The sequence below is a fragment of the Arachis hypogaea genome, chromosome 14, assembly GCF_003086295.3.
Source record: "Arachis hypogaea cultivar Tifrunner chromosome 14, arahy.Tifrunner.gnm2.J5K5, whole genome shotgun sequence".
Classification (NCBI taxonomy): Eukaryota; Viridiplantae; Streptophyta; class Magnoliopsida; order Fabales; family Fabaceae; genus Arachis; species Arachis hypogaea.
In genome coordinates, this window is record NC_092049.1 from 5727127 (window position 1) to 5749432 (window position 22306).

The window sequence follows — 22306 nt, forward strand, 5'->3', positions numbered from 1 at the left end:
GGGTTCCTGCATGAGTCTAAAGTTAACTACTATCCATTTTAGTTTGTAATTTATACAAAATAATACTAGACAACAACTATATGTAACAGCTGGGTAAGAAGGTAAGTAGTATATGGTGAATGGATCTTCTCAGTTAAAAATTTTAATTGACCATATTAATTTTAGATCTCTCCATTATTAAATTTATATTTTTGTGGAACTTATAATTATACTAGTGTTTATTTTTAAGAGTATTTGAGAATAATTTTAAAGAATCGAAATTGAAATATTTTTTGGCTTTGTGAGGTGGTTCATTTTAGTTACGAAGATAATTATATATTATCCATACCTGGAATCGAAAAAGAAATATATCTATCAACAGTTCAATAATTTCCTTCTTTTGTAGAAAGAAAGAAGATAAGATAAAGTGATGAAGTGTACAAGAAAGAAAAATGTTACCACTGACAAAAAGTGACGGGTCCCCACTGGACCAAACTCTGGATGCTTCCGCAGTGAATAACTCCTTCCCAAAAAAATAAACGGTGATGATGGCATGCCGCGTAATCTCAACGGCTCCAAGCCAAAATGGTATCTGATCCTGATTCTACTGCTCCAAAAAATAATCGCCACCACCTGGACCCCACATGTCATCTATATTTTTTTTTTCTAAAATTTATTAAAAATTTTAAAAATATTTTATCTCAGTAATTTTAATTTGACATTAAATATATCTGTGACGGTTAAATATTTAAAAAATTTAAAAAATTTTTAATAATAATAATAATAAATGATAATTTTATTTAATTTATTTATGTTAAAATTATTTTTATAAAATTATTGACAAATTATTCATAAAGTTTTAAAAAATTAGTCACTAAAAATAAATTTAATACAAATAAAAATTTTTTATAATAAAATTAAATAAATTAAAATTTAAAAATATTTTTAAAATTTTTTATAATACAAGAATAAAATATATATTTCACCCATATTTAATTTCCAAAATCGGTGACGGAATTATAGATACTCGATGTAATATTTTATATTAGGAAATGTCCGAAACGCCCTCGTCCCTTCCATCTATATAACGAAGCGGAAGCTGCTTCTTCATTTCCCATTCCGTTCCTAGCCTTTGTGAGACAAAACAGAGGAAAAAAAAAAAGAGAAAGAAAGAAAGGAAGGGTTTTGTATTTTTATTTTATTTTATTTTTGTAGAGAGAGAGAGAGAGGGAGAGAGAGAGAATGTTGGGAGTGTTCAGCAGCTCGATTGTGTCGCCACCGGAAGAGCTGGTGGCGGCCGGAAGCAGGACTCCGTCGCCGAAGATAACGGCGGGAGCTCTGCTGAAGAGGTTCGGGGAGAGCAAGCCGTCGTCGGTGTCGGTGCAGATCGGGGAGGATGCGCAGTTGGCTTACACGCACCACAGCGAGACGCCATGGCAACCAAGGTAAAAAAAAAAAAAAATCACAAATCACACATCACAACCGTATCGTGTGTTTCAGTGTTTAGTACTGTTTAGTGTTCACTCGAGTCGCCTTAAGCGACGTCGTTTTGTGTGCTAATTAAGTAATAATTACCTTCGTTTTCACGCGCTTGGGTTCGAGGTAGGTCGAATTGGAACGAAACGGTTCCTCTGCTTTACTACCGCAGTTCGCAGATTATCGCTCACTGAACTTTACTCGTGTTAGATTATTGATAATTATTAAGAAATTTGATGATAGAGATTAAGATTAATTTAAAGGAGTGTTTGTATGGTCATGTGATCGGCTTTGTGCTGAGTCATTCGCTCGAACGACGATCGGATCCCTTGGATCATGCCTGCTAATAATCACTCTTGCTTACAATTGATTTTTTGTTATGATTTTTTTTAATTTTATTTATTACAATTGATGAAAATTTACTGAAAGTTTAGGCGAAGTTGTTGGTAAGAGAAGACTTGAGAAAGAGGAGGAGTAGAAAATAGGTGGAGTTAGAAGAGAAAAGGAAGGGATATTGGGATATATAGGACAAATAGTGTGTACGTATTTTTACATGGCAATAATAAATTTGGTAGGTTGAATTATAGTGACCAGCTTTAATAATGACGATTAGAATTTATAGGGAATATCCTTATTATTAGAAATGGATAGTATCTCATTTAATTTGTCATATATGTACATTGACAACTATATTAAAAAATATTTGATATTTGGTGTGATGAATATAGACATTTGTTTAGTGAACTCATGTGTAAAGGTTTATTGTATATATCCACCAATTAAAATATATATTATATATAATTTAAAAGATTGTGATTTAATTTATCTCATTTATTAACATGGGATAATTATATGAATGGGAAATGGAGGGTAGACATCAAATTAATAAATATAATTAATTTTATAAAAAGATATATGGTTTCATAAAATATTTTTGTGGTGTTAGTCTATGAAAGTTAAACCAATATAAATATTAAACGGATATTAAAAGGAGATATGTTTTAGGAGATTAGCTCTAATTATGTAGCTTTTGGGATAATTAATTTAAAAAAGTTAATATTTCCAACCATAAATGTATAAGATTATACAAAAAGAATGATACACAAGCAAACGTTATATAAAAAATTAAATTAATTAAATATTAATCAATGATGAAGATTCATAGATATGAGAGGATACTTGGCTATAGGAATTTGTGGTTGGCGATTCAATATGGTGGTTATGATTTGACTATCATCATAATTCATAACTCCTAAGGTTAAATAAAGACAAGAGTGGGCCAGTGGAAGCATATTACACATCGACCAGTAGGTGTGACTAATTTTGAGAAGGATATAATGGGCATTTCCTGGATTAGCTGCCTCTTTTTTACCTTGCATGATTACAGATTACCACGACGTATCATGCAATAAAAAATAGAAGTAATGTTTTAAACACCAAATAAATAAATAAATAAATAAATAATGTTTTTAAACATTTAAAATTATTTTTCATCTGTATATATTGCAAGAAAGTTCATAAGAGGAAATGTTTTTATTTTATGACTTTTCTTTCAAGTATGATTTCTTTGTGGTTGAAGATTGAATATGCTGTAAATTTGGTGCAAATAATATATTTTGGCCAGAAAGTCACATTTCATTATTCACATGTTATCCGTGAGCATGACCTCATTCGTAAAAGCTAAACCTGTATTTGAAGGATCAATGAGATTTATCACGAAGGAGCTAGTTTTCTGACATATACCAAATTATAATTTAAAGAGGAATGCTAAGGGCCAGTAATTTTGGTGTTTTGTAACCATCAGTTGGCCATTAATAGTATTTTTAATGGTGTGAGATTATATTTAATGGTGGGAGATCACTCACTTTTGTTTTGATGGTTAAGTGCTGGTCAGAAAACACAAAAGTTATTAGTCCCTAGACTTTTCCTAATTTAAATATGTCATATATATACTAAAAATTAGTCGAATTAATTATTTATATAAATTATATATTGAAAAGATATAAAATAATACATAAAAATACACACGTATATGTGGTAAATGATTTGGTGTGTATATAATATTTTTTTATTATAATTATAATAAATTATCAATGTCAATTTTACTTTGATATAATTCTACGGTACAAGGAGTTGGGGGTTGTTGAGAATGGCCTACTTTATTTACTAAGCTTCTAAATTTTTTTTCAATATCGAAATATTTAAATCTTAAAATTTTTTGAGACACATTGGAGTCTTGTTAATTAAGGAGACTTCAGGTTAGTTGAGTCCGGTGGAGTTAGTCGTATTTTGATTAACATAAAATGAAAAAAATTGCCTTTGTGTAAATTTTTCTTGCAAAGCCATTATTCAGTGCCCCTTATCAGGGGTTTGAGTGTTATGTCTCCGTCTGAAGTTGTGGATCACAGTGTGAATTATTGAAGAATGGGGCCCATGATGAGGTGCAATATGGGCGTGGTTTTTAAAAGTAGCGGTTTACGTTTAAGCTGTTGCTCTCAAAACAGAAAGTCCATATACCAACTCCGTATGTGAATGAATAATGGGACCATTATTTCAGATTCCACGTCTTTTTGGTGGCCATCATTATTAGCGTAATATGCCATCCCATATTCAAGGGCGGTCCAATTACCATACCTAATACTGTTGTCCTCTTTTCTTTCTCTTTTGTTTTTTATTCACTCATAGATGTGATATTAGATATTAGAGGGCCTCCTTCTCATTGGGGTGCTTGCTTCATTGCTTGCTATCATTTAGGTCTTTTTTGGGGCTAATTTTCTTCTTTTATGTTTTTCTTTAGCTGATATCTTTTTTTTTATTTTTGTTTTCACTAAAGTTGCAGGAATTAATTTTAAATAGTGTTGATATTATAAAAGAGTAATTCCTCAGTAATGAAAAAAAGAAGAAAAAAGAAGAGTAATTCTAAAGAAAAGAAAAAAAAAAAAACGAAGAGTAATTCGAATGCCTTATTTAGACGGTATAAAAATCACATAAACATGATATTATAAGAAGCAATGTATATTCGTGTTTCAGTAATTTTAGCTATTGATGTTAATTATAAAATATATATGATTGAATCAATTATTACAACTAATGAAACATCAATATTCCTAAAATATTTAAAAGCTTTTGGATACTAAGATGTATTTATGATATAAGTTTTTTCCTTTAATTAAGTTTGGATATGTGGACTGGCTCCTCAACTGTCGTTTTCTTTAGACCCCTTTTAGCCCAGGTAGGGGAGTGAGGATAAGGATGATGTAGCTTTTGGTCAACAAATGGAAGACAGAATACCCCAACAAAGTCTATTGCGTTCTAGATCATACCTCTATAATTATAGTGACATTACATGATAAGGCTAGGAGAAGCTTAATGCCTTGAACTATGATGCAATAAATGGTTTCATACTTTCATTATCATCTTATCCTAAAATGTAAAAATTAACTTGGCTGTAATTTTGATCAAACTATGCTTTAGCATTTAAAAAGAGTTTTGGTCTTTATACTTATTCTTTCTCAGTTGACGTACACTTTGTAACTACTATAACGTGTTATTGCTAGTATTGTATAGTAAATATGGCGATGTAATGTGTTTAGCTAGATTGCACTGACCATCATTAAATCTAAATACTTCATGGAAACTGCAGATCATTTGCTGTTAAGGAGGAGATTTTCTGCATGTTTGAGGGTGCCCTTGACAATTTGGGCAGCTTGAAACAACAGTATGGACTGGCCAAGTCTGCCAATGAAGTTCTTTTGATCATTGAGGCTTACAAAGCCTTGCGTGATAGGGCACCCTACCCTGCCAATCGCGTTGTTGGCCATCTCAGTGGAAGCTTTGCTTTCATTCTTTTTGACAAGTCCACCTCTACCCTCTTTGTAGCTTCTGTAAGTTATCTATCCTATAAACAAATTATCTTGATGCATAACCATGTTCTGTTTTGTCTTGTCCCTTTCTTAGTTTATCTGTATCTCTATCTTGAAACACTTACCAAACAAAATGTTTGTTCTTTTTCTCATAGCAATCTGCATGTGTTGTTTTCTTTTATTTGACAGGATCAAGCTGGTAAGGTTCCTCTGTATTGGGGAATAACAGCTGATGGATACGTAGCATTTGCTGATGATGCTGATATTCTTAAAGGTGCTTGTGGAAAGTCACTTGCTGCTTTCCCTCAAGGTGGGTTTAATTCTGTGGCTTATTTATGTTTGTCATAATGGATCAAAATATCTAGGATTCTGGGAAATGTTTGTGTCGTGTGACCCAGAGAAACGATGCTTATAGTGACCCTAGATGGATCATATCCCCTCAAGATATTGATATTTCATAAATATGATAAAGATATTAAATAGCAGAGGGGAAAAAAACCCAAAAAGAAAATGTAACGTATGCAGAAAATTCTCTTAGAATAGAATAAAACAAAGACATTCTCTCAGTTATGAGTCAATTTCCAATTTTGTAAGAAACTCTCTGATTATTGATTGGTCTTGTTGCTATGTACATATTCTACAGGATGTTTCTACAACACAGCAGTTGGAGGATTAAGATGCTATGAGAATCCTAAGAACAAGATTACTGCAGTACCAGCTGAGGAGGAGGAAATCTGGGGAGCAACCTTCAAGGTAACAACATGACACAAGTTTCGGTACTTCCCCCTCATTTCCCCCTGCAGAATATTCATCTTTATCCGCTTAGATTAGAGAGCCAACAATAACAGAAGTTATAAGAGAGGTTCTACTAGGTACAGACTACAGAAGAAAACTGAAATGCTTGGAATCATTGGAAAAAACAAAAACCAAAAAACTACAAAATCTGAGGGAAAACTGAATGATATTTCACAAAGGTTGAATGTCAATCCAAATGAATCAATCAAAGTCAATAGACTATTTCAAATATAAGTCCAATATGAGACTTGAGATTGCAGATAAATTTTGCATCCATAGTTTTAACTCTATTGTCGGTTCCGCACTCTTGGTAGATGACGTTTCACATATCCATATCTGACATTTTATTTTTGTCTATTTGGTGGGATGAATTATCAGGTGGAGGGACCAGCAGTTGTTGCAGCTACAGAGTAGATGTTTTTGTTGAAGTGGGGTTTCCACATAATGATGTATCAGAGTAATGTGTTTATGTGGTTATCACTGCAAGGCATGCATGAGGGGCCATGTAAATACCCTTCCTTTGAATGATAAATCATAAATGTGAGAAGAGTGCATCTAGTAGTGTAACTTAATGTGTTCCTGTATCTTGTTCTTTAGGTTAGCCTTTCACTCTCTTTCTATTGTACAGTGTATGTAGCTCTTCCCCATGTAATAAAACTATGCGTTTGGCTTGAGATTCTGTAATACTCTCATTCCATGTAATGCATCTTAACTTTATTATATATGTATGCATTAAGATTTCACCTAAAAGTTTTAGGGAAGTCTATATATGTGGTTGTACCCTAAAATTTTATATTAAAATTATCTATTTCTGAAAATTCAGCGATATAAATTACCCATAAATCTTTGCTTGGACTATATATGAAGTCAATTGTTATAAAGAAACATCAGATTCAGAAAAAGCGTAGAAGGCAACGTTTTTTCTTGCAATACAACTCACAACATTTTCGTGCATTACATTCATATAGCACTTAGAAGAGTTTGTTGTAAAAATGGAAGTATGCCCAATATTCGCTCCGAAAAATATGGCATGTTGCTGATTTTATTTTGTAACTAGCAAGCTAGTAGTAGTAACTTATAAATGTAAAACATGCATGGAACATCTCTACTTAACTACTTTAGAGATATGAATGAACGCAACTAGCACAAGTTACATGCATCTTCATCTTTCTTATTTAATTTCCTTTTGCCATTTGTGTAGATTCCAACACAGCAGCTTACGAACGCAACCTTAGCTTGTTTCAATGCGTATATATCATCATGTAATAAACCACTTAAGGCAAGGGCAACTTCGTCATACAAAAATATTATCATGCGTTATAAGCACCATTCTTACATTTCTTCTTCAGTTTTTCCTCTCTCCACAGAACTGAAATCTCTAATTGTAGTTGAGGTATGTATCTCTATCTCTTTCTCTGTGTTCTTTATTGTATTCATATTCAGTTCAATTTCATACCTCATAAAAATGTTTGTGCATGAAGCATGTAGTTGGTTCTATGGTGGATTTTATAGTTCTGGATATATATTTACATTTTTGTATACATTGCATGCAAGGATGACCCACAAATGCAGTATTATATACACTTGATTAGAATACTATACTTATAAATGACTTGTATTTTTTTCCCCTTCTCTTTCCATTTAATGTTTGTTTGGATTATTTTCATTGTGAAAATTAAAAAATGAATGAAACTTTTCTCATACATCACATAAGTCAAGGTATGGAACATTTGATTCAATCTCATCAATGTTTGAAATTAAGAGAAAATAAGTAAATTTGTTATGTGAATGGATATAACATATAAGTCCATATACAATGTCACCGAGACACCAACCTCAATGATTTCACATAGCTTGCTATTCAAGTAACAAAACTATACTTTTTAAGTGCAAATTGAAGGATACATATCATTGCAAACTTTGCATCTTCCTTCTTGACTAATCAATCATGATGCATGTATCATATACTTGTTTTTTTGGGGACTAATGGCTGTTTTCTTTATCATGTTTAATTAAGATTTATTAATTGTTTAAATATATTCTTCTTAATGTTGTTTCTTATGATATACACTGGTTGTTCATAGAATAATTTGAAGCTCATAAAACAAAACTATGGATAAAAAAGAGAGTGATCAATCTGCAACAAGAGGGACAAGCACTCCATCACACACCAAGGTAGTAGCTGGTCCTTCTGTTCCTTCACCTCTCTTAAGAGATCATCAACATTCTCACCATTACATCCACTACCACCACCTACAACAAGAAGAAGAATTTCACCAAAAACTTCACAACTTTTGGGACAATCAGTACCGTGAAATCGAACAAGCGGCCGATTTCAGGATCCACAGCTTACCCTTGGCTAGAATCAAGAAGATCATGAAGGCTGATGAAAATGTGAAGATGATATCAGCAGAGGCTCCTATTATATTTTCCAAGGCTTGTGAAATGTTCATCATGGAATTGACAATGAGGGCTTGGAATAATGCTGAAGAGAACAAAAGGAGAACACTTCAGAAGAATGACATTGCTGCTGCAGTCACAAAAACTGATGTGTTTGATTTTCTTGTTGATGTTGTCCCTAGAGATGAAACCGTGGACCTTGGTTTATATGCTGGTATAAGAAGAGGTGGAGCCAATAATAATATTGTTCCTTGCTACTATTATGTGCCACCTCAGCATGTTATGGGTCCACCACCATATGGTCCTCCAAGAGTGCCTATGGTGGGAAGACATGTTCCTAATCAAGATAATATTGATGAGCAGCAAAATAGTGAAAATACTACTCATGCTATGTGTCCAAAGGAGCAAAATCATTCTTCAGATTCAGATGAATGAGGAGCAAGTAATGGTCACTTGGAGAAAATATATAATAGTGAGGACATAGCTATTAGATGCATGTATTTATTCAGCTTTGACTTCAGCCAGGAAAGTGTATTAAGTAGTCAGAATTCTCTCTTTCTTTTTATATATGCTATCCTTTTATTGTTGTTCATCTTAGTATAAATTATAAAATATGAATCTATTTTTCAATAGCAATTTCAGAAACAACAATAAAGATTTTTTGTATTTTTTGTAAATATGTAGTCTAAGATAAGGACATACTTTGGATTTTACGGATTACTAGATCTATCAACATTTTAACAGTAGAAAAAGATAATCTAAAGTGAGAAAGTTTGTAAAGTAATAATGATGTTAATCACCCTTAAATTTGTAACTTCTATTATGTGTGAATCCCACACTCACTAACTTGATTTAAGGGTGATTAGATATGACTTCTTCACTTTAGAGGAACTTAATCCTTTAAAATCATAAGAAAATGACATTTTAAAATAGATAAATATAGTAAATTATAAGTACTCATAAAGTTAGGTTATTTGTAATAAAAGTATTGCCCCACACTTGTAACATTGGTATATTATTCATGACAATAAAGAAACTTTATAGTCTAAAACACAAAATTTGGTTTCACTATTAATATATATTGTAATAGCAGGACAAACTTGAGAAACACTACTTTGAGGGCTATTTGAAAAGTTTGTTCATCTTTGTGACCACCATGACATAGAGCTGGTCTCTTAAGTCATACAAAAATCTGAAATAAGCATGTCTCCACTTTCTATTGAAGAAGATGACAGCACACACTCCCCAAAAGCAGGTAGCAAAACCAACCCCCATGCCCATATAGAAAGATGACCAAAACTGAGAATCATCATCATCATCCTCCAAAGGCTTTGTGCCACCAAATATACCATCATGTGAGCAACTTTTTGTAAGTGGAGGTCCACAAAGATCAAGATTTCCAATGTAGCTGAGTGCACCAAAGCCTTGAAGTTGTGTCCCTGATGGGATTTTTCCTGTTAAGTTGTTGAATGACAGGTTCAAGTAACTAAGAAAAGACAGGTTTGACATGCTCTCAGGAATTTCACCTGAAAGTTGATTCCTTGATAAATCAAGGGACTCAAGTTCTCTCATGTTGCCAATTTCCTTTGGTATCTTCCCCACTAACTGATTGTGGGACAAGTTCAAGGAGTGCAATTCAGTGAGGCTAAACATTTGTGCAGGCATTGTTCCAAGCAGATCATTACTTGAAAGGTCAATAATGTGAATCAAATTCCAGTCTTCATATTCTAATCCTTTACCCTTCATAAGCAGCATAAGATTTTCTCGTATGATGTAACGCGTACCATCAATATAAAAGATGTAGCCAATTGCAATGACTGAACGAACATGGACAACCATAGCTGTGATATTGTTTATGCAGCTTGGTATGTGTCCTGAGATTCTGTTATCTGCAAAATCCAAGATAGTGAGGGAATGCATTTGGCATATCTGTGGTGGAATGGTACCAGTGAATTGATTGGACCTTAGTTGGAGAGCCCTTGCTTTGTGTGGAAGCCAGTTTGGTATACTTCCTGAGAAGTGATTTTCGCGAACATTCAGGATCAACAAGGAGTGGCAATTTTGTAGTGAGAGAGGTATGCCTCCAGAGAAATTATTCTCATGCAAATGGAGTGATGTAAGATTTTCCAACAATCCCATTGATGGGGGAATCTTGCCACTCAGATCATTGTTTCCTAGATTGATATGAAGCAACGATTTCCAATTCGTCCAGCAATCTGTAAGCCCTCCAGATAATTTGTTGTTGGACATGTCCAAGTACTCCAAATTGCTTCTTCTGTCCATGTCATGGCACAAAAGGGGAACCATGGATCCTGATAGAGAGTTGTTGTCTACCATGAAAACGCGTACACTTGATGATAATCTAGGGAGACCACCTTTCAAATTATTTGATGATAGTTGTATGAAAGAAGAATTAAGCAACACATTTGACAAGTCCCCATCTATTGAGTTGCCCACCAATTGGAGAAGTTCAATTTTGGATACAAAACTCCAAAACTTGTCTCCAGTCTCAAATGAAAATTTTGAGTTCGCAAAACCAAGGGACTTGAGAGATGTCTGTGTATACAACCATTGAGGAGTTTTAGGGCCAACAGGACCCAAAAATACACCATCAAGTTGGAAAGGAGGTATCCAATGTAAGTCAAAATCAAAGATGATGTCTGGTGATTCCACAAACAAGAACTTTAAATTTGATAGATTTGTGAAATGTTTTTCAGACACAACTCCTGTAAAGTAGTTAGACGTGGCCTTTAAGGCAACTAAAGATGACAAGTTTCCCAAATTTATAGGAAGAGGTCCAGAAAATAAGTTTGAAGAAAAATCAAGGTATGTGAGATGCTCAAGTTTACCTAAGCAATCTGGAATTGGTCCATTTAAATCATTGTTAGACAAAACCAAGTATTTCAAGACTTGAAAATTTGGCATTGCCTTAGGTAATTCACCTCTCAAAAGATTATTGTCTAGGTAAATATAAGAGATATCACAAGTAAGATTGAATAACCAATTAGGCACCTCTGAGTGAATTGCATTCACGGAAAGATGAAGAACTTCAAGTGCAGTAAAATTAGCAAAATGAAGAGGACTCATGTTATCAAGATGACAATCAACCAAGTACAACTCTGACAATGATGGAAGCATAGCCATTAACTGGACCCAATTAGTTTCCGTGCGAAGATCAATACCACTAAGGTCAATATATTTCAATGAGGAAGCACTAGAAAGCCATTCCAAATTGTGAATTAGAATGTTTAAATTACCTGATAGATCAAGGTAATGAAGACTTGAAGAGTTTTCACACTGATAAGGAAGATTACCTAATGAAAGGTTATGACAACTTGGACTATTCATGGAATTATATGTCATAGCTAAGAAATCATGGTTACTCAAATCCAAGTGTTCTAAAAATTCCATTTGCAACAAAGATATGGGGATGTCACCCGAGAGACACTGATTTATCAATGAAGTTATTATAACCATAGCCATTTATAAATGAACAAGGGAGATTGAGTTGTGTGACTCTACTGGTGAAGTTGTGACATACAACTCCATACCAATGGCAGCAATCTTGTTGAGAAGACCATGTAGAGAGGAGGCCTGATGGATCTATGGCTCCATTTTTGAAGTTCAAAAGGATTTGCTTGTCTTTCTCATTGCAGTGGATCTTGGAATCAGAACCGTGTATGCATGTGGTGAACATGATTGCACATATTGACCAAGCCAGAATGCTTGCTTGCTTGAAATTGGAAGGAAAGGAATCCATGGAATTGATAAAGGGTCTAACTAGGGGTAGTGGCTCAATGGCTTCAAGGGAAGTAGTTTACATGTTGTTCCCTGAATTCAAAGTTTGTATTTATAATTCGAGTGGAGTCTACATTGTTTCTAATAGTGAATAACCTGTAAGTCAACACCATATTTTGCACATAATATATACATCTAATATTTTTGAGATAAGGTTTAATTTGGTCTCTAAATTTTTGCTTTATAACTATTTTAGTAATTTGGACATCTAATACTTTGTGTGTGTAATTAACTACTAGTATAGCATTTTAACGGTTAGTCTACGTGACACTAAGGGTATCAAAAAGTATCGAACTCAATTTGGTTTTTTAGGTGACTTAATGGCTCAATTTAGTCTATTGAAGGACCAATTGAGTCTCAAGCCTTTAATAAAATATCAGTTAACTATTGAGCTGCAACAGTTGCAGTTAATTATTGCACACATACATATTCTGTTAATTAAGTTAATAAACGAAATGATCGACTTGACTCATGGTTAAACAAGAAACTTAAACTAAACATGTTTAAAATTCAACCATCATCATGGAGTAAAAATTTAGCGTTGAAACTTGAAAATGGCATAACCAGTTGTGGTCCATAGGAGATAAGCAACCCATCAATTTCTATTGTTGTAACACTAAAAGTGACTTGAATGTAAAATTATCTTATGATGTCACCGCTAAATACTACGAACCTTCCCTCTAAAGACCAACAACAGATGCCTAGCTACTTGTGGTTCATAGTCGTAGGAGATAAGCAATCCATCATTGTCTATTGTAACACTTAAAGTGACTTAAATGTAAAATTATCCCATGATGTCACACTAAATACTACGAACCTTCCCTCTAAAGACCAACATCACATTGCATGACTCCAGAAATTGATACATGATTAAAAAAAGGTTAACATTGACAATGTATTTTAACAATTTTACTTTCATTTCAGTAGACAAATAGATTCTCTCTAAATTCTTGGAAGCTTATTCAGAAAATCCAACTATACTAATAATTTATACCAATAATTAAATTCTTACTCTTGCATCATCTGACATCTCTTTTCAGTTTTTAATAATCCAATTATAACTGAATACATTTTGTTTGATTTCTACCCATTGACACCATTATTTTACCATGTCATAAGTATAGTAAGCACCAAAATATATAAATAAGTAGAGGAGTCTCATTAGCAATCAACTTCTGCGATAGACACCGGTAGATATACCTAAGTTTCCTCTACTCTGATCAAATCATTTTCTATGGATCCTTGTATGAATATGTGCCAAACTATGTCATAATTGATCGGGTAATTCATATCTAGATACATTGATGTAAGGAAACACCAAAAAAACAGTAACAAAGAGAAAGAGTAATATCTTTTCATGGCTAGTTCAAACAAGGCCTTACTTTTTGGGCAAGGCTAAGACAGTAATTTCACATGTCTTCACAAAACAGCATTAAGTGGCAGGGCAAATATCTTCCAAACTGCATGAAAGAATGCAAGAGCTTAAGAATTAAGATCATTGAAAAACTGAAAATAGATAAATGTTTCTTTGTAGAAGATTCTCTACCTTTCCCCAAGGCACTCAATAATGTCACCAGTGACTGTTGATCTTTTCTTATGGCAGAATGCAAGTGAAGCAGCCTTCCTCATCATTGCAGACCCAGCAACGCATCCCAGAACAGCTGGATTTTTACAACTGAAAAAGGAATTTAAAAAAAAAGGCTTAGGTTAATAGGGTTGGCCACTGCGCCTAATCAAAAACGAAAACATGATTCATTGTAGATTCGTAGGTAAAATAATGGCATATAACCTGAGATTTGAATTTGGATCAGCAGCTATGATATGTTGGCGTGCCCACGACAAAAAGACAGCAACACTGCAACAATGAAAAAAAAGGGTGTATTTTTACTTCAAAAATCTTGAATTTTGATCTTAAGGCCTGTTTGGTATGTTTGATAAGAGCTTATCCTATCAATCATTTCAATGTTTCTTCAATTTTAAATAGCAATAATTAATTACCTGGAAATAAAACTGATATAGTGATATCAATAAATGCAGGAGCCATCTAAAGATACAACACATTCTTTCATGAGAGGAATTTCACAAACACCATGAGCAAAGAATTACATACCTTCCAGAAAGGATATCACCTTGGCCGCCGCATCGTCTAGGGGAACCATATATGCTCACCGATTTGACTGCATGCATAATAACCAGAATCAAGAGTTACAAACATCTATGAAAACAGTAGTACGGAGTACCAGAAGAACATCACATTCTTGATTGGTACAAGAAAATGTTGTTCAAGCAAAAGAAGGATGAACGATAAAAAAATCTTCATCTTTTCAGCCGCCCTACATTTCCGCAAAATTAAGGAACAACAAGGATTTCCTATATATCAAAATTGCACCTGTATCACCATCACTTATCAAATCAGATTTTCCTTTCTTTAAAATAGTAACGCCACCAATCCTGCCAAAGAAGAGTGGATAGTAGCATTTAACTGGTGTAATTAATAGCAAATAATGATTAGTCACTAAAATCTATCTGTAAATACACAAGGATCAATTGCCAGAAAATTGGTAATGTTCTAGTACAAACCAATGGCTTACTTTTTGGCAAGAGAGAGCACTTGCTGAGTAGCATCTACATCATTCACTTCCGAACTCAATACTTTCTCCACAAGACGCTTGTATTCATTGACATTTGGGGTTAGAACAGCTAAGCCATAACCGCTAACAAGGTCAATATTATTTGTCACAAGGAAAAGTCCATCCTGAATTTCCCCAAAAAAGTTGTTGAGGATAATCAATCAAATATATACAATCTAAAACGAAATCAGTCATATGATCATATGTTCGTAAGTCTGAACCTCAGTATACATACCCCATCAATCACAATTGGGACATTTGTCTGTCTTGCATGTCTCATTATTTCACTCACACAATCCTAACAACATTGTGCAAACGTTAGAATTAATGATAATGAACAATGGCAAGGGGCAACAGTTAGATTGCACAGCATGCAATTTCATATAACATCAATGGGAAAAAACAATTCCTACATCAGAAGGGCAAGTACTAAGTAGAAAACAGTATGCTTCACAACTACTGAGCACATCTTAAAGCTATAAAATCTATGTACAAGACGTATAGTTAAAGCTTGTAGGATAGTGCAATTCTTTGAAATTACACCAAATTTGTTTAACCAAGGTGAGCTTGTTCATCTTTGCTATCTTCGACTTTATTACCAGAAAGCAACATATATTTTTTGAAATTTATGAAATTATGCTTCATCACATTTGAAACCAAATGAGCCTTCATGAGTAAAACATGTCTTATGGGTTTGTCTTAGAATGACTAGTTAATTGACAGTCTTTAGGCCATAGTTATCCAATTAGAATCACATGAATCACATGCATACTGGAAAAGAAAAGTCACTCCAGGAGAAAGCATACTAGAAGGAATGGATCTCTTCCCAGGCCTGGACCAATGACAAGACAATCAAATCTTTCCATCCATTTGTCAACTTCGGCAAGAACCTTGCGAGATATGGTTTTCTTGTCCTCCTCCCTGAAATCAGTCTCTGGTTACAAACAACATCCACATAGTTCAGAAATGTGCATGGAGTAAGATGAAGGTTACATAGAAGCTGTACCTGACACTGTATGATTCTTCCAATACAGGGTGCACAATCAACTCTGGACTGTAGCTTTTGATGACAGGAGCAGCATCTTTTGTACAAAAAACATGGGACAGATCCGCACCCTGCGTGGGCAGGAAAATGGTTGGCATAGCATAAGTAATATAACCAACAAAACTAGGTTGAAAATTAAATGAGCAATAGAAGGCTAACGTAAGCACAAGTGCAGGTACCAACAATTTTTAAAGCCGAAATAGCAGCAAAATATGGAGCACCTGTGTATTCACGGCACCCTCCAATAACAGCTATTTTTCCTGATTTAAACCATAAGAAAAGAAAAATCAGATCTTTCTTATTTATTTGTCCAGCCACAAACATAAATATAAATATCACAGGATTAGTCCTCTGGTCATAAATGACATGTGACAACATAATTCTTTCTGAATTTTCTTAGATTGACATAACTCATCTCAAGATAGTAAAAGTTTAAGGCATATTTGCAATAGCTAAGAATCATTTTGTTACACGGTTTGTCTAGAAAGTAAAAGGTAAGAAATTAAAAGAAAGAACATATATACGTGCATATGAATAACAAGTCCCAATTGGATCACTGACATTCAAGACCTATTACTAGAAATCCAACTAATTGATCCGACTTGAGTGAGGTCTGAATAAGGTTTTCCAGTGAGGGTTTTTTCCATTTCCAGGTTAGAACCCTGAAACCTCTAATTCAAAGAAGGCATACTAATATTATTATTCTTATGATTATTATCATATGGAATGACAAGAAATGCGTACCTGCCTGGCCTTTATGTCTAGTAGGATCAAGGGCAGGAGTAATTGATCTAATAACACTCTCAGCATCAACCTCAACAGATCTTAAGTCTTGCTGCATATTTCTAGAATGGTCAATGCCACCTCCCAGAGACCTTATCAAGAACTGTTGCCTTCTGTAAACAGATGAAGAAGCCATAAGCATGCAAGTGTTTGCATAGCTCAACAAGGATAACTGTTGGGAACTCATCACATGTTTCATCAACACCATCCCCTATTCACAACCCAACCAACAATATTATTCAAAACCTCCAAAGCTTCTTACCTGCAAATGCCTCAAAAAAAACCCACCAATTTCAATCAATCCATTAGAAATTCTGATACAACTCAGCTCCAAATTCCGTAATATAAATGCAGATAAGACTCAAAGGTCCAAACTTTTCAGTTGACGCAACACATTAACACAATCATCAGTGAATAAAGGAGTTATTTTTTTTTACTTTTTATTTTAAATGAATCAATTGAAGGAGAAGGTATGGAGAAAACAGTGGAGAGAGCAAAATAAAGCACAACGCACCAACCTGAATGGTCAAATGCGGAGGAGGGCGGTGGTTTGAGGAACACAGAAAGCTTCAAGACATCTACAAATTCAAAGCCACTGGTTCAGAAATCAGCGAGCTTTAGATGATCCAGCTTAAAATTCAGTAATTAATAACACAGAAAATTGAGAAAATTTTCTTTCTTTCTTTTTTATATTTTAAATTTAGCTGGTTGTCGTTATTGGATGAGTGCACGTGTTCCCAATCCGATAGCGCTTAATAAAACGACGTGTCGTTTTGCAACATTTGTTAGTTTCGCCGAAGTTGTATTCTTTTTCAATCTCTGCCTCTCTCTCTCTGTGGAAGATTCGAGCTTTTTCAAGTTGAAGAGGCATGGCTCCAAGGGCAGATATGAAGATGAACGCAATTAGGTCAGGGATAGTGGTGTTGGGAGCGTTGGCATTTGGATACCTCAGCATACAGATTGGTTTCAAGCCTTACCTCGAAAAAGCTCAGCACCAAAACGCGCTTCTCCAATCTGATTCTGAACCAGAACAACCACCCTCTTCGCCTTCTCAGGAATCCTTCTCGTTCCCAGAACGAAGTTCATAGAATGCGCCTCTCGTTGCCCCAATTGGATTTTGGAAATCAAACTACTTTGATAGGGAAGCCATTTGTTTAAAGGCTTTTTTTTTTTTTTTCAATTGAGGGTTTAGGATTTAGGGTTTATGGTGATAATCATTGTGCTATATGTATGTGTTTGGAGTTTGGATGAGACGATGTTTGTGTTCCTTACTTGACTAGTATATTTGAATTTGAAATGAAATTTAGCCTGTCGCATATTATGTTCATTAATTAGGATTAGGAGTATGATTAGTGCTTTATGAGTTATCTAGAAACTTTGATATTCTTGGTTAGCTAACCTCAAACAATTGCATGAGTCCATCTTTATGGTTGCCATTAGTCTCTTAAAATGACTAATTCAAGTTCGTGGAGTGATAAGTTAATTCATGAATGTCAGGAGTTTGAATTTTGTCTTGTGTATATAGTAATTTATTGGTCAGTTTTTATTTTGTCGGATTGGAAGATACCGAAAAAAAAAAAATTAAAATATTCGTCTCAAGATAAGTTTAATTTAACAAAGGAAAATAATACGAAATAATTAGCAATGGCCAATAGAAACTGAGTGTTGAGGTAGGAACTTTTGCTGCAGTATGGAGTAGAAGCTGGTGGATATGGAAATTAGGATCACTTTGAGCCTCATGGATTCAACTCGGTTGGCTGTGATTACTTGTCATTTAGATTAAGAATGAGTTTAATTTTGCATTGCACTAAAGATGAACAAGCGAGCAAGTTGAACTAGTTACCTCTTTCCCTTGTTTTAATGTAATTTTAAAAGAAAGATACTAAGATAGAAATAGACACAGTTTAATCACTAACTACTAGTCTATTACAGATTTTAGGTTGGTTTGACTCAGCCTTGACTAAGATTTACACTGGATTCATCTGCCCAATCTTAACGGTAGCTTTGATAAGAAAAAACAATAGAAGTTCTAATGTTCCAAACTTCATTTTAAACATATTTCTTAACTACCAAATAGAAGACACAAGTGAAAGTAGCAATTATATCATTTCCTCTAAGTAAGTCACATATGAGACGTGTGAACTTCGAAGATGCCATGATCTGCTTCCTACATTTGATCACACATTTTAATCATTGAATTGTTGCACTGCATAACCATATTATTATCTCTTCCAATGTCAGGTGAGTCCATCTCATCTTCAAGTACTTAATCATAACAAAGTACTTTACCATGCTCCAAATTTGGAAGCGTGAACCCACGTAACTACGTGTCATTTGGTTGAATATCTCTCCCGTTTTTGTTTCTTTTATTTTTTAATGTCTTGTGATTAAGCTCCTCAAATTTTACTGTGTGTTATTTGGTTGAGATAAATACAAATTTTTGTGATGTTCATTCATTCATTTTTACTAAGTGTTATCTTTTATTCTTTTTCTCTTTATAACTTTATCACTTTTATTTTCATAACTCATTTTAGAAGCTACAATCAAACAAAACTTGGGATATCAATGATCATATGTTCAAAAGATTCAACTTCTTGAGTTGATCATATATTTTCATAACTCATTTTGTTCTTATTTTTATTTTGAATAAAACCCTAAAATAGTTGGTCTATTTTTGGAGCAGGATGCAGGTGTCATGACAATCCCTCCTTATTTTTCCTTCACCCTTTCATTTTTCAGCTTAAAATTTTTATTATCGATAAAGCGAGTGTGCAAACTCTGCCTATATACACCTGCAATATATAACCGGTCTCAAATTTGGATAAAGGAGGAAAGATATGTTAGGCCTTCGACAGCCAATATAAAAACTTAGTTGAATCTTCATGACATGGATCAAAGACGTTATTGCGCTAAAGGTAGGTTGTTGCTCGGAAACAACGTGTTGTATGCGAGCGTACAGTGTTAAATGAGCAAGAGCCGCTACATAGGTGTCCGAGTGTAGTGTTAAATGAGTAAAGATTCTCACATTTTCGTGAACGGACGATGGTAAATAAACTAGTTCACAAAGAAAAAGATAAAGGTAGAGGTCGGAGCGATAGAAGGTTGAGATTTGAGACACGTAACATAGGCATTCTAACAGAAAAATTCATAGAGGTGGTAGATATCATAACAAGGAGGAAGATTAACATTATGTGCCTATAAGAAACAAAATGGGTCGGCACAAAGGTTAGGGAGTTGGATACCTCCGGGTTCAAACTTCAGTATACAAGAAAGATGAAGAATACGAATGAGGTAGGTATTATCATGGATAAACAATGAAAGGAGGACGTAGTGAATGTTAATATGGTGGGTGATCAGATCATCTCTATCAAACTTGTGGTGGAATAAGGTACTTTTCATGTGATCAGCGCTTATGCATCACAAGTGGGTTCGGATGAGCAACATAAAATAAAGTTTTGGAAAGATATAGAAAGTTTGGTTTAAGACATACTTTCGAGAGATAAGATTTTCTTATGAAGAGATTTAAATGGTCATGTTAGAAGAAAAATGACTAGGTATGGAAGTATTCACGAATGCCATGGTTTCGGGGTGGTTAATACTGATGGTAAAACTATTTTGGACTTTTCCTCAATCTTTGACCTTCTCATCGCAAATATATGTTTTAAAAAGAGAGACGAACATCTTATAACCTATAGGAGTGGCATGACAAGCTCTTAAATCGACTTTTTCTTGTTGAAGAGATTCAACCAGAAATTTTGAATTAATTGTAAAATTATTCCGGGAGAGAGTTTAACAACACAACATAAGATGCTCGTCATGGATTTTTGCGTTGAGCAAAATTTGAGAAAAATATATCATACAAAAAATCTAAGGACAAAGTGGTGGCAGATGAAAGATAAAGAATAAAGAAACTTCCTAAGACGGAGAGGAGAAGAAGCAAAGTGAGAAGTGGATGAAAGCACGGAAGAGATGTGGAGGGATATGACAGAAGTTATTAGAAAAACAGTAAAAAAAATTTTTAGTGAATTTAGAGGGATAGAACCAAGGGACAAGGAGTCTTGGTAGTGGAATGCGAGTGTACAAAAAAAAGATAATTGTAAAAAGTGAGTGCTTTGAAGAATAGTTTTTGTGCCACAATGCAGATAATTGGGAAAATATAAGGCATCTAAAAAAGAGATAAAAGTGACTGTAAGTGAAGTAAGAACAAAAGTATATGAGGGCCTCTACTAGTATTTAGATACGAAGGAAGGAGAAAAAGATATATATAGAATCGCAAAAGAGCTGTGAAAGAAGAACGAGAAACTTGGATCAGGTTAAGTGCATAAAGAATAAAAATTGAGAGGTTTTAGCTCAATATGAGAAGATCAATGAAAGGTAGAAGAGCTACTACGAGTTATTTAATAAAGGACAAAAGACTCTTTCGAGCCTTGGTAGATTATGCATGATGGAAGAAGATTAAAACTTCAACTACTACCGGAGGATTCGAGACTTCAAGGTAAAAGAGGTTTTAAAGCGGATGAAAAATGGCAGGGCAGTAGGACCCGATAATATTTCGATTGAAATTTGGAATGGCCTTGGAGAGAAAGGCACCAGTTAGTTAACCAAGTTTTTTTTATGAGATTTTAAGGTAAAAAAAAAACGTTAGATAGGTGGAGAAAAAGTACATTGGTACCTATTTATAAGAATAAGAGAAATATCCAGAATTGTGAAAATTATAGATAGATCAAACTCATGAGTCATTTCATGAAGTTTTGGAAAAGGATAATAGAATAGAGGTTGAGACAAGAGACACAAATAACAAAGAACTAATTTAGTTTTATATCAGGCAGATCCACCACTGAAGTTACATACTTGTTAAGAATGATGATTAAGAGGTATTGTAGTAATAAAAGAGATCTACATATGGTATTTATTGATTTGGAAAAAGCATACGATAGGGTGCCAAGGGAGGTTTTATGGAAGGTTTTGGAAAGGAAGAGAGTAAGGATAACATATATTCGTGCAATTAAAGACATATATGATAGGGTTACAACTAGTGTGAAAATTCAAGGTGGTGTGACAGAGGAATTTTCTATTGGTATAGGATTACACCAGGGATCATCCTTAAGTCTATACATTTTCACATTAGTCTTGGAAGTACTCACAGAGCATATCCAAGAGCATGTGTCATGGTGCATGCTTTTTGTTGATGATATTGTCCTTATAGGAGAGTCAAGAGAAGACCTAAATAAGAAGTTGGATTTGTGGAGAGAAGCTTTAGAAGTGTATGGTCTGCGCATAAGCCATCATAAGACGGAATATATGGAATGTAAGTTTGGTTGCCGAGTGAAAAACCCTAATATAAAGGTGAAGATTGGAGAAAACATCTTACGAAAATTTAAAACTTTTCAGTATCTTGAATCCATCATACAGGATAATGGAGATGTTGAACACGATGTAAATCATAGGATTTAAGCAGGTTAGTCAAAATAGCGAAGTGCGTCTGATTTTATATGTGACAAAAAAGTGCTTTTATAACTCAAAGGTAAATTCTATCG

The 22306-nt window shown here is 34.1% G+C and overlaps 4 protein-coding genes across 9 annotated transcripts; 2 read left to right on the plus strand and 2 right to left on the minus strand.

Annotated features, from left to right (window-relative positions):
• The first annotated feature begins 963 nt into the window (after positions 1-963).
• Positions 964-6931, plus strand: LOC112741183 (stem-specific protein TSJT1). Of its 2 annotated transcripts, none has more exons than XM_025790054.3 (5): positions 964-1424; positions 5099-5339; positions 5508-5628; positions 5962-6071; positions 6492-6931. In XM_025790054.3, the coding sequence occupies exons 1-5, from the start codon at positions 1222-1224 to the stop codon at positions 6525-6527; spliced, it is 711 nt and encodes a 236-aa protein (XP_025645839.1). In that variant the 5' UTR covers positions 964-1221; the 3' UTR covers positions 6528-6931. The 2 variants fall into 2 exon arrangements, with proteins under 2 accessions (XP_025645839.1, XP_025645840.1); XM_025790055.3 differs by having other exon boundaries at positions 968-1424; positions 5962-6094.
• Positions 6932-8225: 1294 nt separating this feature from the next.
• On the plus strand, positions 8226-9168 carry LOC112741182 (nuclear transcription factor Y subunit C-2). Its single transcript, XM_025790053.2, has one exon. It carries the CDS (start codon positions 8226-8228, stop codon positions 8946-8948), a length of 723 nt encoding a protein of 240 aa, XP_025645838.1. The 3' UTR covers positions 8949-9168.
• A 344-nt stretch (positions 9169-9512) lies between these two features.
• On the minus strand, positions 9513-13383 carry LOC112741180 (receptor-like protein EIX2). The gene has a single exon (XM_072215407.1). The coding sequence runs from the start codon at positions 11994-11996 to the stop codon at positions 9636-9638; it is 2361 nt and encodes a 786-aa protein (XP_072071508.1). The 5' UTR covers positions 11997-13383; the 3' UTR covers positions 9513-9635.
• A 47-nt stretch (positions 13384-13430) lies between these two features.
• On the minus strand, positions 13431-18165 carry LOC112741181 (ATP-dependent (S)-NAD(P)H-hydrate dehydratase). Of its 5 annotated transcripts, none has more exons than XM_025790052.3 (13): positions 17747-18165; positions 17288-17347; positions 16731-16882; positions 16170-16246; positions 15948-16057; positions 15748-15862; positions 15177-15239; positions 14903-15066; positions 14701-14762; positions 14422-14488; positions 14101-14166; positions 13858-13986; positions 13431-13771 (listed from the first exon to the last, which is right to left on the minus strand). In XM_025790052.3, exons 3-13 carry the CDS (start codon positions 16825-16827, stop codon positions 13744-13746), a joined length of 978 nt encoding a protein of 325 aa, XP_025645837.1. In that variant the 5' UTR covers positions 16828-16882; positions 17288-17347; positions 17747-18165; the 3' UTR covers positions 13431-13743. The 5 variants fall into 5 exon arrangements, with proteins under 5 accessions (XP_025645837.1, XP_025645834.1, XP_072071511.1 ...); XM_025790049.3 differs by having other exon boundaries at positions 16731-17031; positions 17747-18091; XM_072215410.1 differs by having other exon boundaries at positions 16731-16980; positions 17747-18043.
• Positions 18166-22306: the final 4141 nt, after the last annotated feature.

Bases quoted from the DNA above. Each gene is read 5' to 3' on its own strand.
- LOC112741183 (XM_025790054.3), top strand. From the start codon at position 1,222: ATGTTGGGAGTGTTCAGCAGCTCGATTGTGTCGCCACCGGAAGAGCTG. The intron at 1,425-5,098 runs GTAAAAAAAAAA...TGGAAACTGCAG, and splicing joins GAGACGCCATGGCAACCAAG to ATCATTTGCTGTTAAGGAGG. The intron at 5,629-5,961 runs GTGGGTTTAATT...CATATTCTACAG, and splicing joins ACTTGCTGCTTTCCCTCAAG to GATGTTTCTACAACACAGCA.
- LOC112741182 (XM_025790053.2), top strand. From the start codon at position 8,226: ATGGATAAAAAAGAGAGTGATCAATCTGCAACAAGAGGGACAAGCACT.
- LOC112741180 (XM_072215407.1), bottom strand. From the start codon at position 11,996: ATGGCTATGGTTATAATAACTTCATTGATAAATCAGTGTCTCTCGGGT.
- LOC112741181 (XM_025790049.3), bottom strand. From the start codon at position 16,977: ATGGTGTTGATGAAACATGTGATGAGTTCCCAACAGTTATCCTTGTTG. The intron at 15,863-15,947 runs GTACAGCTTCTA...GACTGATTTCAG, and splicing joins GAAGAATCATACAGTGTCAG to GGAGGAGGACAAGAAAACCA. The intron at 14,167-14,421 runs GTATGTAATTCT...TCATTGTTGCAG, and splicing joins GGTGATATCCTTTCTGGAAG to TGTTGCTGTCTTTTTGTCGT.